At 34.6% G+C, this 17,876-nt stretch overlaps 3 protein-coding genes across 6 annotated transcripts in view; all 3 read right to left on the bottom strand.

The window, feature by feature from the left end:
- LOC131850091 (proton-coupled zinc antiporter SLC30A2-like) overlaps positions 1-4,899 on the bottom strand; it is a 34,787-nt gene extending 29,888 nt beyond the window's left edge. Inside the window, exons 1-2 of one of the 4 annotated variants that reach the window (XM_059200266.1) lie at positions 4,823-4,899; positions 1,050-1,256 (exon numbers count right to left, since the gene is read on the bottom strand). In XM_059200266.1, the coding sequence (XP_059056249.1) occupies positions 1,050-1,117 (68 nt within the window). In that variant the 5' untranslated portion in view covers positions 1,118-1,256; positions 4,823-4,899. Of the gene's footprint in view, positions 1-1,049; positions 1,405-4,779 lie in introns of those variants that run through there. The other 3 variants (XM_059200258.1, XM_059200279.1, XM_059200249.1) reach the window with 3 other exon arrangements.
- A 7,793-nt stretch (positions 4,900-12,692) lies between these two features.
- Positions 12,693-14,636, bottom strand: LOC131850190 (uncharacterized). The gene has a single exon (XM_059200366.1). The coding sequence runs from the start codon at positions 14,634-14,636 to the stop codon at positions 12,693-12,695; it is 1,944 nt and encodes a 647-aa protein (XP_059056349.1).
- Positions 14,637-14,702: 66 nt separating this feature from the next.
- LOC131850179 (uncharacterized) lies at positions 14,703-17,876 on the bottom strand. Its single transcript, XM_059200355.1, has one exon. The coding sequence runs from the start codon at positions 17,874-17,876 to the stop codon at positions 14,703-14,705; it is 3,174 nt and encodes a 1,057-aa protein (XP_059056338.1).

Genomic DNA, 17,876 nt, shown 5'->3' with positions numbered 1-17,876 from the left:
CTATATATCCATCTTGTTTATTTATGGAATTATAACGATTGTGTTAAAAATAGTAAAGACGTGTTTTAATCATCTATTTTAGATTTACAGTTACCTTGACATTTTGTGTTTTTGACCTGTTATATGTTGTACTTGTTATTTGGAGTCTGAATGTTGTCCTTATTTGTAACTAACTGTACCTGACTACGTCCGCGTGGATTTAACTTTTTTAATTATAAAGGAACTAAAATTAAAATCTAAGTTACTTCATATTACGTTAGCATTTCAAAATTCATCCAGAGATAGACATTACCAAAATACAGACTTTTTTAAATTAATTTATGGATATCTATGTATATATGTTATCTTGAAAGTATAGAACTTTCAAGAAAACATATCTATGACTAATTGTAAGTAAATATTTTATTACTACGCGATTGCTCCTCATCCGCTTTCGTATATATCTTACGTACCGTAAATCATAAATCATAATCATATAGGTAAATAGACTATACGTCATATATATATATATATAGTATAAAGAAATGTATATTTCATTATTTGTAACAGTTGTCTATTTATCCATAACACAAGGTCATCTTTGCTTAGGACTAGATAGTGCTGTGTCAATTGCCTAGGGTTATTATTATAGATTTATACAATATAGATTTTAATTAAATCAGAATTATTATTCAATGTTTAATAGTTAACTAAAGTATTCATTTATTCAATAAACAAATTACGCATAAATCAGCAGTTTGTATATATATATATATATATATATTATTGCATTTTTATCGTCGGATAAATACATTCTGTTTAACAAAATGAGATTATGTCAAGTTTATGATTAGGTTACTCAAAATAAGAACAACACAGATAAAAAATAAAATTGTCTATTGTCAAAAGAATTGAATATTTAAAATAAAAATCCAAATTCAAAATATACTATGAACGTGTAAATTATTTATTCAAATATAATTCGACGCGTTCTCGAACGCATTCTTACGCCTGTCAAAAGGTCATGCAGGTGGAAAAAAAAAACAGTTGTGTTACAATTATTTACTTACCCGTTCACTGTCAGCTGTGCACCTTGATCCATTATCCTATTTTGCACTAAACAACTGGGCGTCTCCATTTTCGCGGTTATATGATGAGCTTCAACATCCTCTAAGATAGCGGCACGGTCCTCATTACTATTATTTAACTTATCACTCGACAAACTCTTAGATCGGTACCTTGCGTTAATTGGAGCTAAACTCTTATCAGCGAATGCACTAATAGTGAGACCGTTTAGTTTCGTATCGTTCTGATATTTATCACATATTATATTAGTTGACATCTCGCAATACTTATGCAAATAAAGTATGAGTATAATAGAACAACACTCGATCGTAGAAGGCAGTCGCGCTCTCTCGACTGCGGCGGAACACCGATCGTAATAAACTGACGATCTTAGAGAGAATCCGAATGTTATGCCAACCGCTAACAAAACAATTCCACTCGACCGATTTCACTACGACATTGACGCCTATTGTATTCCGATCTACCTACTAGATATTTTAAATAGGCGGTTAGTATCGCAAACGCGTTGAAACATTGAAAAAATAGCTTTTTACAATTTAATGATAACTACAATCATTGTGGTATATACTAAGATCTTTTGTGATGGATAAACAATTGGAAGTAGGTACGTCTGCCTTTGCCTAGATTTTATAGATGAGGAAGTAAAGAAAAAAGTGGCCGGAAATTATCTTCGTGGGTTTTGTGCCACTGGTCAAATAAAGGAATATAGAACCGTACAAAAGGAATTAGGTTAATACTCACTTCCTTAATGACAAATAGATTATATGACCATAACGTGATAATTTGTCACCTTTTGCAATACAAAAAAAAACATACGCTCCAACACAATGAACAGATTTTGCTGAAGACTATGTCAATCAAACACACGTTTGAATATAATAAAATCATACAATAATAATAATATTGCATAATTTACACATACATACAAAATACAGATCGATACAAACAATCATACTTACGAGTACAAATGTTTGAGTCGTACGTGGAATCGATCCCGCGACCAACGGAAGAAAGGTGGTGTGCTAAATTACTAGACCACCGAGGTCTTCAAACATTAAAATTAGACAATGAGTTGAATATCTACTAGTAGTTTTAGTACCGAGGTGGACATTGCACGAAGTCTTTTTGAGTTTGTACCTCTGTCTCGCCTATTTCAGCCTCTAAACATCTTAGTTTAAAAGAAATGTTTCGGTTGTATGGTGAGATATGGTAATGAAATTACTAATAGTCATCTGGTATGCGACTTTCTTTACTTCCTCAGTTATAAAATCTAGGCAAGGGCAGACGTACCTACTTCCAATTGTTTATCTGTGACAAAAGATATCTTAGTATATACCACAATAGAGTGGTATCACTGCATTTCAATTTCAATTACCATTACAGTTAATGGTAACGTGAGGTAACAAGATGAGGCAGACCGTAAGCTTGTACGCCATTAAAGTTTCTTAGAAAAATTCAATGTTAATAGGCTTTTCTATCCCAGTGTAGTTAGCATCGGAAAAGAAGCAACGTGAGAAGACAAAGATCATATTAGCAATGAAAAAGAAGCAACGATAGATAACAAGACTACTTTAGCAACTAAAGATGTCAAGACTAATTTAGCAACGAACAAGAAACGATGAAAGATGACAAAGACTTGAAACTAGGACAGGTCAGATAGCATGTACAGAGTTACGTCAACAATAACAACAACTATACACGTATTCAGTTAAGATTAAGTGATTCTAGATCAGTTAAGGAAACACATAACACGAATCCTGACTATAATGTAACCTAAGTTAGGATTCAAGTTACTTCATGGCAAAAAGTCTTTAGCCCATGAATTCTTCCGGTTACAACTTATGACATGACGCAGGAAATCAAAGCCTAAGTATAGGGCAATACTTGAAAGGGCTTGAAAGTAATGGGAACTAGTGAAAGTAGTCTATGATTTCCATCAAAATAACATTTTGAATAGTGAGTTACAAACTTCATAGCATTATATCGATGCACCATGCTCCATCGTGTGTCAGAGAGGGAAATTCCGTTCCGGGGACTTGCGACCTGAGTGTAGGTTTAAGTGGCTCTTTGACACACCTTCACCTTTACTGCTCGTGTTTCTCTGCCTGAACAAATCTGATAAGAGACTGCTACTGTAGTTTTAGGCATACATTCTTCATTTCAAATTTTATTGTGTTATATTTCGCAAGAAATGAACCCCGGTGATCATCGGAAGTAAAACGTTACGTCTATTACTACTTGGACCACCGAGGTCGTCAATTCTTACTATCACCATACGGAAAACAAGAATAAGGAAAATTATACCAACAAAAACCCTACTGACCAAAATGTTTTCTTCTTATGGTTCTGTACCCATAAGAGGAATCTCTACCCGTGAATCCATGACCATTAGAATGGTTTCGTATTACTAACACCTGATCATTTCCACGTAGCATTTGCCGTGAATATTAAAATGCTGCAGCGCTGCTTCCGAGGCTGGAGTCTTGACCTCAAAAGGACGTGATCAGCGTTGATATATTAATTTAATGACAACTAATCATCTACTAACACTACCAGTGACTGTATATTCTGTGTGTTTATACCTAATCCTTGCCCTATTTCTTGTTGTGGTATGACTAAATGTCATTTACATTAATACTACTGGTCGCTCAATAGTCGAAGTTCGACCAGAGTTAATTTAAATTATAAGTTTGAATATTATGAAGGGGCTATTGTCAAAGACTATAACTTCTATGAGTGTGTGTCAAAGTATGGTGGTGTGTGTAATTGATTTCGTGTATTTATATGCAGAATTAAAAAGAATAATAACATTCAGCACTTCTTCTCTATATAAACTATAAGTGTGCGAAATTTTATATTCTTCCATCCGCACAATTTTCGTAATAAGGGGTACAAAGCTTTGGCTTCACGTAAAAATATAAAGATTACGAGGACATTAATATAAGTCCAAATTCGTGTAATTTCTTATTAACCTATAGAATCCCACTGCTGGGCAAAGGTCTCTCACATTTAATCTATTCTGCATCACTTCGAACTAGCATTTACTTCCGAAGATTACGAGTATTATTCTTCGTATGAAAACATTTGTATCCATCAGCATGATTGTTTGTATTAATCTGGGTATTTTTATGTTATTTATAAATAAAATATTATATATGTATTTCTATCAGCTGTTTAGTACCCTCAATGGTTTAATAACTTGGAACTAGGCGCTGTATTAATTATCCAGCATCATTACTATTACAGTTTTACTACATCTCATCTACTAAAATATCTGTAACCTAGTGTTTGGTAAGTGTTAGTACGCTATAGTTATTACATATTTACTATGACTCACCTAGGAATATGTCTGCCATCACTAGCACTATCAATCTCATTTAACTCACACCCTATAAGTGTTATGTTACCTTCACTATACCGAGCCATATTTTCATCTCTGATTTTTAATTAACAATTTCAAAATGACGTAAAACTTGCTATTCACTGAATAGACGATAAAAAAACGCATGACACACGAAAGTGCTGCTCTATAGAATATTAACACACTAATATACCATAGAGATGAACTGTAACAACCCAAAACTACGCTGTACATAGCTAATACTTAATTTGCAACGCACTTTACAAATGTGAGATGTCAACTACATTTTTAACTATAACTCTTATTACTTTATCGTTAAGATTTATAATAAATATAATAAGGTTCTATATAACTTTGCAGATGAGGTATCGTCTTCATTACTGATTCGTTACACACTTGTAAATATAATATTATAGCCGGTATTGTTGACAATTCGTTGGAAAATTCACTTTGTTTGACGCGGGCTTCGTTGGTCTCATATGACTAGGTGTCGAATCGGTTGTACTTCGTGTTTTAAAGACTTGTAGCACTTCAATGAAGAGGCTAACACTCGATAATGTATCAATGACTTTATAATGACGTTTGTAAATAGATTGTAATTTGAAGCCTCGAGAATATCAACTAGAGAAGACAATAGTATTAATGCACTATTCGAGTATAATTGATTCATGAAACCTTTGATAATAATAATTAATATTGTGGTATACGCTATAAAGTGTAAAAAATCAGTAAAAGCTGAGTTAAAGAGAAAGTAACAATAAACTCAGGACAATTCACACAGCGCCATCTAGACCCAAGTTATGCTAGCTAAAGCTTCTGTTATGAGTACTAGATAACTGATACAAATACATATATTTTCTTTTTTTGTAAATACGTTCTCGTACATATTATATTATACAAAGAATACATCCAGACCGACACAAACAATCATACTCATGAATACAAAATGTTCGTGCCGTGCGAGGAATAGAACCCGCGACCATCGGAAGTAAGGCGGTGTGTTAAATCGCTAGACTACCGAGGCTTTCTTTCCATCTGATGGGAAAGAAATATTTCTTTTATGTAATTCACAAAAAAGCTGTAGCCTGATACCTCACTTTCCCATAGTAGCCATTTTCCTAGATTACAACCAAAATGCAAAGAAAAACTACTTCTTTACACATTCATTTCTTACAATATATATTACTAGCTGTCCCGGCAAACGTTGTTTTGCCTTAAAGTAAAAAAAAAAATTAGGGGTGGACTACCCCTAACATTTAGGGGGATGAAAAATAGATGTTGGCCGATTCTCAGACGTACTCAATACGCTCACAAAATTTCATGAGAATCGGTCAAGCTGTTTCGGAGAGTATGGGAACGAAAACTGTGACACGAGAATTTTATATATAAAATGTATATAAATATACCCTATAAATATAATATATAATGTATCTATATCACATAGGGGTAGGGCAATTAAAAAAACAGATTGGGAAAAACTGGTTTATCATATTCAGCTTCCATTTGTTTTATTATATTTTTTGCATAGTTTCAGGGTTCCGTTTCCGATATGGATGTTATCATCTGTCATTCAGGGCGCACGTCACAAACAGATGTTGTATCTAATATTTTATTTACCTAATCTGTATAAGATGTGAGCAAATACACCATTACGCCATGCAGATGTCTCTTATCTCCTATAATATATTACAATAAGATAAATGTATAAGAACAGGTTAGACAATTATGAAGTTGTTATTTTCAAGAAATTTGTCGGCTACAGAATAGCTACTTTAATATTTGTATTTGTAACTAGCGTCCCGCGTATCCACCTGTACCGTCAGGCAGGAGTTGGCCTCCAGCCGCTCCATAAGTCCTTCCGCGGGTTTGGAGTGCCATCTGCACTCGCCCCCTAACGTTCGGTGAAGCTGTAAAGGCCAGCTGCGGCCAACAGCATTAGAGTAGTCCGAAAAAACAAAAAGTATCCACCTGGGTTAATTCAGATAATAATTCATGAATTAATAAAAAACTCTTCATTGTTCCTCTCCGAAAAAAAAAACAATTATCTCAACTAATATATAAATAATATAATCACAATAAGATACAGAGGTAATAATTATTAGGTATCGTATAGGTCAGTCTAATATATGACCTATCTATGTACAAAGTTTCATGTGAATCTGTCCAACAATTTAAGCGCGACTGTGCAACAAACTTCCCTGAACCTTCAGCTACAATAACAATAATAATCTCAGGACAATTCACACAGCGCCATCTAGTCCCAAGTTAAGCTAAAGCTTGTGTTATGGGTACTAGATAAGTGATACAAATACATAGATATATAAAACATTTGAATGTCTTTCGCACATGCTTTGTTTGTGAGACTTCAGATTTTGACCTAAAAACAATAGAATAAAAGTATACAAAATGTCCAAACGTAAATATAAAACGTTATCAGCATCTAAAAAATTACAACTTCTATCAAATTATGATTATGGAAAGTCGCGTGACGAACTTTGTAAGCAGAATAACATACCAAAGTCAAACCTGTGTAGAATTATTAAAAACAATGAGAAAACTGAATTATTGAAAACCCCTAACAATTGGTACATAATTCTTGGTCACAATTAACCAGGTCTCAACGTAGTTACTGAGCGGGAAACTGATCAGACTAGGAATTCTCTTGTTATAAACAAAAGACACGACCATGACGGTGTCTTCGTACCCAAATTAAAACTATAAAAGGTCATCAACGTACTGATAAGCTCGTGGTCAGATGTATCAACCACCATACTAGTTCCCACGCACTTGGTTTGGTGTGAATCACACGGTTTTATCTTTATTCATATTGCTGTGATACTATCATATAATATAAGTAAAGCCTATTTTCAAGACCCATTAAGGTTTCTTAAGGGTCGGCAACGCGCACGTGATACCCCTGGTGTTTCGGGCGTCCATAGGCTACGGGAACTGTTTACCATCAGATGGGTCATATGCTTGTTTGCCACCATCGTAGTATAAAAAAAGTCTCAGAATACCATCAATTAATATTGTATAAAAAAGAGAGAACGGAAAAAGAGTTCAGTTCAGTTCTTCTCATCTCGAAAAATCCTTCCGAACTGACGGTAGATTTTGAATAAATATATTTTGAATTTAGATTTTTTTAAATTTTACTACTGGACATGTTCTGTGTAAACCTGAAAACCACTCTGTGAAAAGTGCCTTTCCATGAGTACAATAAAAAGAGGACGAAGCAGGTTACCAACCACCTGGCTGTTGTCCATAGGGACATGAATGAGTTGGGACTATCAAATGACGATGCTTACCAGCGAAATGTATGGCGCCTCAGGATTAGTAAAGCCGATTTTCTAAATAAAATAAAAGTGTCTGTTTGTAATTTCAAATTAATAACTATTCACTGAATGGTAATGAAAACATATACGGTACTTATCTAACTGACTATTTTTTCTTACTAATCTCTGAAACGGCCGTACCAATTTTGATGGGACTTTCAATTGCAATAGCTAACATTATAAAGAGTAACTTAGGCTACTTTTATTTTAGAAATTTCATTTATTTTAATTCCATTCTGACGAAGTTGCGGGTAACAGCTACAGTACTATAAACAACTAAAATTTTAGTCCAACTTATTCCTCACTATTGATTTTCTTTGTAGCGTATTATAAACATCAGTTTATAATGAAGATAAGACAAAAAGATGATACAAAAAGTTCCCTTGATATCGACCGTGGTTTTTGTTGGTGCGTGACCGTAATTTGACCATAACCTAACAACTGTCCCTCCACAACAGGGCTGCCAAACGCGAGACGGGCACTACACCATCTATAGGGCGGGCCAACGCCGCCGGTGTCGCAGAATATTTTTTTTCGGACTATTCTAATGCTGTTGGCCGCAGCTGGCCTTACAACTTCACCAGACGATAGGGGACGAGTGCAGATGGCACTCCAAACCCGCGGAAGGACTTATGGAGCGACTAAGGGCCAACTCCCGCCTGACGGAAATGATTTAATCTGAGGGCACCGCTAGGGATTCGAACCTCCACTCAGGCCGTTGAAATTTCGATCCCCGTTTGAATTGGAGGGAGGATCGATTGGAGGGGGGATGAACACAACATGTTTTAGGAAATCTTTCCCGGGAGTGAGCCGCCTCAGAATCCCAACCGTCTGAGATGTTGTTCCAGACTGGTTGGGATAAGACCGTTCACCGATATAACGATCGGAATGATTTTGGTGGACACCACCCCCCACATTTCGGTCACCTCGTGAGCCAGGTCGAGATATTTTCTCTTTTTCTCAGTATCAGCTTTCATATTATTATTATTATTATTATTTATTAAGGAGCTAATGATTACAATAGTCAGTATGTTAGCTCCGTTTTAGCTTCTAAATTTATTACATATACATTCATATTACATACTCATATACCATTCCAAAGACAAATATTACTGATTTAAACTTATATCCGCAAATTTATGAATTTAGATAGATTATTTTGATTGAGTTTCCTGATAATATACTTTGATACATGCTTAAATTCAGTTTATTTAACCAATACTTGTCTTTCAGTCTCATTCTTGATGCATTCCATCAACAATTCCATTCACAAATATGACATTTGTGAAGTTTACTCTATTAATCAGATATACGAATTTGTTTAATTTAATATTTCTTGAACGCAATCTAAGTGCTATAACTTCATATTTAGGATTAAGGTTGATGTTTAAAAACCATGGGAAAAGATGGGGTTGCCTTCACGTAGTTCTATACCATATGGTCTTTTGTTAAAATATTCACGCCATGCCTTGTATTATTGTAATTTTTTTATATGAAAGTAGTATAGATTTTTGACCTTTTTTCTACAAGGCCATTATTTTTAATGTTGACAACCCTGCTCCATACAGGCAAACTAGAATAAACAAACTATGATAATAGTATGTTTTATGATCAACTAACGCGCACAATTCCAGGGAAATAACATCATAATAAAATAATAAGTACTCAGTACAACTCACACAGCGCGTTCTAGATCCAAGCTAAGCAGAAATTGTGTTATGGGCAGTAGATTGATATAAACTGCTATTTTTTTTTATAGATAAACATCAATATTTTTTTATATTTATAAAAATATATCTATACATTTGTATAAATGTAAAAAAATATTTAGATCTTATATTTATCTATCCAAAATATAGGTTATAGGTACGTACTACGCGGAATTATTCACATCAATTATTATTGTAGTAGATATTCATTAAATAAATAATATATAACCCACATACAAGGAAACGAGGACATTTGTATAAGGACGAATATTGGAAGCAGGTCAATGTATAGAGATGTAAGGTTTATATATACCTCCCTATTTGGTACTATTATGTTATCTGTGGTACTATGCTCCTACGTCCATTCATAAGATTTTTCCTTTTTCAAATCAAAGCAAATCAAAATATGTTTAATCATGTAGGTCTATTACAGACTCTTATGATATGTCCAATCTACCATCAGTTCGGAGTGTTTTAGAGCTACGAAAAACTGGCAAGAAACTCGGCTCGTATTCTTCTCAAATACAATTGTACATGTTTACAATACGAGATGAGAAGAACAGACAAGAAACTCAGCTCGTATTCTTTTCAAGTATGTTTGTACATATTTACAATAATACAGATTCATTTTTAAATTCAAATTTGAAAGAGTGACCCCCAGCATATGCTATAGCAATTTTATCAAAGGCAAACAGTCTAATTAGTGTTCGTAACACGAACAGAGCAGTTCACACAAACAGCACCCGTTCACGAGTATGACGGATGAGCCAGCCATCATTGCACTCAACCATATTAGATGGAACACAATACTTTACTACTACAATACAAGCACATGGCCAATCTGGTAAACGGATATAAAATGTGACACGTGCGCGTTGTCGATCCTTAAAAAAACATCAGTATACACTTGTAAAACCCCCTATTGCAGTATCTCGAGAAAATCTAGGCATTTCAGTTCATTCCAGTCTAAGTGAGCGGGTGGAAGCTACTCTGAAATAGCACTGTCTGACTTCGTAGATGTGATGCTATGTCACATATTGCATCAGAAGCTGTAGATAATGATATAGCGTGCACGTCGAGATAAAAAAATAACAACAATAAATATTATTTCTTGTTATTTCTTGCCAGTTGTTTTAAACTAAGATTAGAACTCAATTCGAATAGTAGTCGAACTGGACGATGGGGTAGAAATAAAAAAAATACAGGTATAAATGATCGAGAGTATTTGTTCTATTTGGATTGATTGATTTATATAAAACATGGAGACCAGTCAGCTGCAGATGAAGAGGACCGGAGCGCAGTTGAGACTAGTTATTATACAACTAGAGCGGCGCTACAAGAAGTTATTGATGCCCACCGACTGCCTACAAGCGGATCAAGCTCTTCAAGTGCCCCATCATACGACCGCCATATCAGTAATGACGTACTTCTTCCCAAGCTCTCCTTACCCACCTTCGAAAGCAAGATATCCGAGTGGCCGACCTTCAAGAACATCTTCATGACGACAATTGGTAGCAGCAACATGTCACCAGCGAGGAGAGGCAGCTGGTTTAGTAATAAATATGACCAAATTAAAATAAAACCACCAATAAAAATCTAAGCGAGTATAATAATAATAATAATAATAATAAAGTTGGGAAAATAAAACATACAATTAAAACAATAATAATAATCTCAGACCTACTAAATATACAGCTAAAATTTTATTTAATAGAATATCTTCTTTTAGAAGTATGAAATATATAACTGTAGTAATAAAATGTTTTTATTATTTTTAATTTCTTCAAGATTTATTTATTTAATCAGGTAAATTTATAACATTTATTTACTTAACAGTATAATTATATATTTCAATAATAAGACAATATAACATATATATTGTATATTGTTAATATATTGTTCTATTGTCTCTATCCTTCTCTTAAATTTATGAATAAATTTATTTTTTAAAAATTACTTGTCACTTTTTGGCGCCAAAATATGTTTACTTTTTAATATGGACTTATGCATTTTAAGGAAAATCATATAACAGCTATGTTGGTATTATAAAGCTTAATACAGTTACTGATAACAAGATATAAATTATAAATAACCCTGAACAATTAACACGCCATCTAATCACACGGTAAGCAGAGCTTGTGTTATGGGTATTAGACAACTGATATAAATATTTAGATTTTTTTAAATACGTACATAATATACAGATATAATAGAAAGAAAACATCCAGACCGATACAAACAATCATACTCATGAATACAAATGTTTGTACAGTTCAAGGAATCGAACCCGTGACTTTTGGAAGTCGATGTGCTAAACCGCTAGACCATCGAGGCCGTCACCGAATAACTTCGGCTACTTTTATTTTAGAAAAAATCTTTTATTTTACACAAATAAAGTTAAATTCCAGGCGTACGAAGTAGCGGATGCAGGTAGTCAATTTATAAATCGTGGGATATCTAACACCGTTTCTGAGGAGTTCGATAACATACAAACTGACACGAGTTTTTTTACATATCACTATTTAATAGTGTTATTCAACAGATAGTATTATATTATAGAATCATGTAGAGACAACTACTTATGATAAGCCAACACATGATGATAAAATCAAGATGCTAATGATCAGGGTTCTTGACAGGTACGTGCACGTCATTCAACGATTTATCAATTTATTAAATTCATATCAAGTACCTATTGGACTCGATGGTCTAGCGGTTTAGCACTCTGCCTTACATTCCCTGGTCGCGCGTTCGATTCCTCTCACGGCACAAACATTTGTATTCATGAGTATGATTGTGCGTATCGATCTGGGTATTTTCTAAATATATTATGTATATGTGTTTACGAAAAAATATATATAGATAGATAGATAGATATATCGTTTATTTGTTTGTTACTAGTCACACACATAACATGTTCATAAGAATATAAAAATACATAATACAACATAAATGTGATGGATTGGATAATTCGATGATGTTGTGATATATAATATATGATAATAGGTTCTGGGACAGCAGGTACATAGGACGAATGGATTTATATATAGAAATAAAATATTTTAGGAAATTCCGAAAGAAAAATATAATGTCACTTTTTTGCAATAATAATTTTTTAATACATTACTTTTTAAATATAAAAATTAAACTAAAAAGAGGTTTCATAACATACACCCCACCTTGCGTGTGCGCAATGCTAAAGAACAACAATAAAATAAAAATAAATCACAGGTTTAGACGTCGAGGCAGTTTCACAGGACGACCAGAACGTGTTGTCTTTGTTAAAAGATTGTCGGGCTCAAGAGTGGGATCTGCGACTTTATCATTTGACCCTGATGACTGTGGAAACTGAATACTCTCTAACCTCGATAACTCTAAAGGAAATAAACGTTGCAGTGCACGAACACGTTCACCCTTTGCTGTTTTAACACGTGCTACCCTACCGACATTATCAACACCTAAACATATCTCTAAAATGAGACCTAAAGGCCAGTTAACGCGCTTCAAATCATCTGAACCTATAAGCACGATATCCCCAGGTTGAAGATTGTTCTCGTTTTTAGTGTTCTTTTGTACTAGTAAAGATAAATATTCTGACCGAAATCTTTGTTGTAGATCTGTATTAATTTTTTCGATATAACTATAACGAGTAGTAAGGTTAGGTGATTTAACTTGGTTTAAATCAAACGTAGAAGTATTGCCTACCTTAAGAAACATAGCTGGAGTGAGAGCTTTAAAATTTTCAGTACTATCTACTATATAAGTCAGAGGACGTGAATTAATGACAGCTTCTGTTTCGCAAAGTACAGTAAACAATTCCTTTTCTAACAGAGCAGCTTTGCCTAAAACTCTCCTCAAAATTTCTTTTATAGTACGAACCATACGCTCCCACCATCCACCCCACCATGGCGCTTGAGGTGGAATAAAGTGCCATGATATTTTTTGGATTGATATTTTGGAAGAAACGTCATCCCAATTAACGGTCGATAAGATATTGTTCGTCCCTCGAAAATTAGTGCCATTGTCACTATATATGATTCTGGGCCTACCTCTTCTAGCAATGAAGCGCCTTAAGGATAAAAGGAACTCTTCTGTACTAAGTGAAGAACATAATTCCAGATGTAAGGCTCGGTAAGTAGCACAAGTAAATACTACTATCCAGCACTTATCACCTGATTTAAGATATAGCGGTCCTGCTAGATCAACTCCTGTTACTTCAAAGGGTACTCCACATGTTACGCGGTCAGCAGGTAACGGGGCTAAAGGTACAGTACAAGCTTTAACGTTATGCCGTTTACATATAATGCATTCACGTACGACAGTTTTTGCTAATTTTCTAATACCAACTATCCAATATTCTTCCCTTAATATATTAATTAGAGTTTGAGTTCCAGTATGAAGACCAAGAACATGGCTCTGATGAACAAGTCGCTTCACTATTGAATTTGTTCCAGGCAATAACATCGGAGTTACGAAGTTTTCTGTATCACCACTTAGTGTTAATCTTGTTTTTACACGAATAATATTCTTACTGTCTTTAAATATATCCAACTTAAGTCTTGTTTTCACTTCATCGATATCTCCATATGTCTCTCTTTGTATTAAACATAATAACCGATTTTCTGCTTTTTCATACTCTTCTGCAGTAATATCCTTCTTATTCTGTCTATTACAATCGTATTTATTAAATCTTAAACACCATGCTACAGTTCTAACAATTTTTGAGTATTTTCCAAAATAAAGAAATCTGTCAGTAAATCTATAAACTTCCTGGATAGTTAAACATGTTTTCTTTATTTCTTTATTAACTTCACTTTCATCAGGAGGTACTTCACAATAAGGCCAAAGTTCTTGGGATTTCTTAAGCCAATCTGGACCTTCCCACCAACGACTTTTAAAAAGATTTTCAGCATTACAACCCCTTGATGGAAGATCAGCTGGATTGAGTTCACCAGGCACATGATGCCAATCATCTACGTGACTCCTATCTGTAATCTCTTTAACTCTATTGTGCACAAAAACATTAAGACCAATTCCCCGTCTAATCCATGCTAACACAATGCTGGAATCAGTCCAATAGTACTCTTTACAGTTTAATTGCAATGCATATTTTGCTTCTGTACATAATCGAGTAGCTAATAAGGCTGCAATAAGTTCCAGTCTTGGCATAGTGATGGGCTTTACTGGTGTAACCCTCGCTTTAGCAAGCACAAGTTGCACTGTTACTATACCAGCCTATTCTGACCTCAAGAAGACACAACCAGAATAAGCATATTGACTTGCGTCACTGAAGGTATGAATGGTATTGTTACAATCAGACAGGTTACACTTGCTCAATCTTCGTGGAATGCGACATTTCTCAATTGATGATACTTGTTGGAGCCATTCTTTTGCAGACTTTTCTAATTCGAGAGTAAGTTCCTTATCCCAGTCCATTGTCCTTTCCCAACACTTTTGTATTAACAATTTTGGTATCAGTGTAGTAGGACAAAGAAACCCGATTGGATCAAAAATGCTCTGAGCCATCGATAATAGTACTCGTTTAGTAAGTTTTGTATCAATTTGTTTTAAAAATGGAACTTTACAATACAATTCGTCTGTTTGTGAATTCCAAGTTACTCCTAACACAGAAGTGTCTGTTTGATTTATATCTAGAGTAGGACCAGTCACCCAGCAACGTAACTCAAACTTACCTTCATTCATAATATTTAAAGCTTCGTTGATAAATTTCTCCATTTCGACTTCATTATTCACACTAACAATGCAGTTATCAACATAAAAACTATTCTTCAATAAACTGGCCGTTTCACATTCGTATTTCTCAAGATGGTACAGTATTGTAGCTGACAGGAGGTAAGGGCTTGTCGTAACACCAAATACTACGCGACGATGCCTAAAAACTTTTAGTTTTCTATCTGCGCTACTGGGATTATTCCACCACAAAAATTTGAGAAATTTACGGTCATCTGGATGAATAGATATTTGTAGGAAAGCCTTCTTTATATCGGCAGTAATACCTATAGCGCCCTTCCTAAATTGAATAAGTAATTTGGGTATTAATTCTATAAGATTACTTCCTTTTTTGAGACAAGCATTAAGACAAACACCTTCTTTAGTAATTGCAGACGCATCGAATACCGGACGAATTCTCGTGGTAAGGCTAGAGTCTTTAACAACGACCTGATGAGGTAAATAATGGCCAATTTGCGGATTATCATCTACAACTTCTTCAATTATATTACTATCTAACCATTCTCCAAACACTTCATCATAAGCTGTCAATAAGCCTAGTTTATTGAGTTTATTGGTAGTTGAATGAAGACGTTTTAAAGCTAAATTATAATTAGGAGATAATAAATCAGCTGTATCATTCCATGGTAATTTAATTTCGTACCTATCCTCATCATTTCTGACTATAGTTTCTCGAAAGAAATTCTCGACTTCTTCCTCGCGTTTCCTAATACTTTTTACTTGCGCCTCATCTTTAATACCTATGGATTCTAGTTTCCACAAGTCATCAATATCAAATGAACAAGCGTGTACTGAAGTAAAAATAGAATACATACCGGAAGTAGGTCCCTGAATTACCCAACCAAATTTCGTCTCGATTGCCACTAAATTATCACTCACATGTTCTGATCGCCCAGTGTACAGCGAACCTAAAACATCAGAACCAATTAGTAAAGAAATCTCAGTCACTTCATCAACACAATCAGTAATATTTATACCTTTTGCTTGTAGTTGTGACAAAAGTATACCTGGTTTCACCTTTGGCAAATTATCGCATATTTTCTTTTGCTCGAGTGCCTCTATTTGTAGTTTATATTTGTTATCAAGACTTTTACAGTTTAGCGTAAATAATCTGTGGTTCTCTAATTTAGTCACTACCCCTCCGAATAAATTGTGCCTTAGGTGTTCATTGCCTGTAGGTACAATCTTTAGTTTGTCAATTACATCAGATCTAATAAAAGAGCGTTGAGCACCTGAATCTAGTAGAGCTCTTACTGTAACAACTTGATCTTCGTGAAATAAATGTAACTTGACGGTTTGCAATAGAACAGTACTCTGTTTTGTCGACTGTTTGAGCATTGACTTTTCATCTTCACTCTTTTTTGTTGACTTTTGTAATTCTACGCACATAATTGGGTAATGTCTCTTCTCACAGATGACGCATTTAGGATATTTCCTACATTTCTTCGCATGATGTCCAGTTATAAGACATATCAGACAGGAATTCTTCTTTTTTAGAAAATCTTTTCGCTCCTCTAAATTCCATTTGATCGGTGTCTTGCATTCCGAACTATTATGCGTTGATTTTGCACACCACACACATTCTCTTATTTCATTATTAGTATGTACAATAGTTTTTTCTTTATTCCTTATAGATGTAGTTAAAAAACTGGCAGAAGGAATTACTGGATTTGGATCCACGTTTGCAAAGCCTCCTCGTGATAAATTAATTTTTTCTTCAGATTCTACTTCATTACGAACAAAATGTAACAATTGTGTCAACTGACTTTTACCTTTATCATCAGTAGTGACGTTTATTTGATACCTATTCCATGCTCGCAATATGTCTTCTGGCAGCGCTGACTCCACCATTGGAAATAAAAAGGCGGCATATTTGTCTTGCGTAACACCAAGAGACTCTAAAGCTAGAATTTGTGTCATTAACTTATCATATAGAGTACGAGTGGACATCTTACAGTTATCTTTCCTTTGAACAATAGTTAATTTTAATAACTCTCTAACATAATGTTCAATTATAAGTTCGTCTTTTGCATACCTTTGTTTGAGCTGCTGTATCACCTTAGGGTAGTTTTCGGCCGACGGAGGAAAACTTTCCACTAGATCTCTGGCACTACAACCTGTCTCAATACTTTGCAAGAGATATTGAAATTTATCTTCGTCGTCTATGTCACTATCAGCGTCAATCTTCTTAAACTGAGTCCAGAAGGGTATCCAGCTTTTTATCTCTCCGTTAAATCCTGCCAGCTGGAGTTTGGGAAGGCGAAAGTGGCGACGATGTCTTTGAGAAGTCTCTCCACCCTCACTATCCGCTTTTACTACAGTGTCAGATGCCGAAGAGCGGGATACGGTATGACTACAATATTCACTGACCTTGTGCTTCAATAAATAGAATTGACTATTGTAAGCTTCTGAAGATTCTAGATCCTTATCAAAAAAATTCTCGTCTCGCTGTTCCATATTCAACCATAGATCCATCAATCTATTTTGTAGTAACGTTAGCTCGTCGAAAATCTTAGTAATATTTATTATCTCCGAAGACATACCAACTTTATCTTTTTTGTCTAGATATTCTTCTATTTTTTTAGCGCACATAGTAAAACGACGACGTACCACTTTCCTTAGTAGTTGTACCTGGTCCATTTCGCTCACGGTCGCCAT

Source organism: Achroia grisella, unplaced genomic scaffold, assembly GCF_030625045.1.
Source record: "Achroia grisella isolate CSIRO2021 unplaced genomic scaffold, CSIRO_AGI_Agris_v1 utg11170, whole genome shotgun sequence".
NCBI classification, from domain to species: domain Eukaryota; kingdom Metazoa; phylum Arthropoda; class Insecta; order Lepidoptera; family Pyralidae; genus Achroia; species Achroia grisella.
This window is presented reverse-complemented; position numbering and strand designations above follow the sequence as displayed.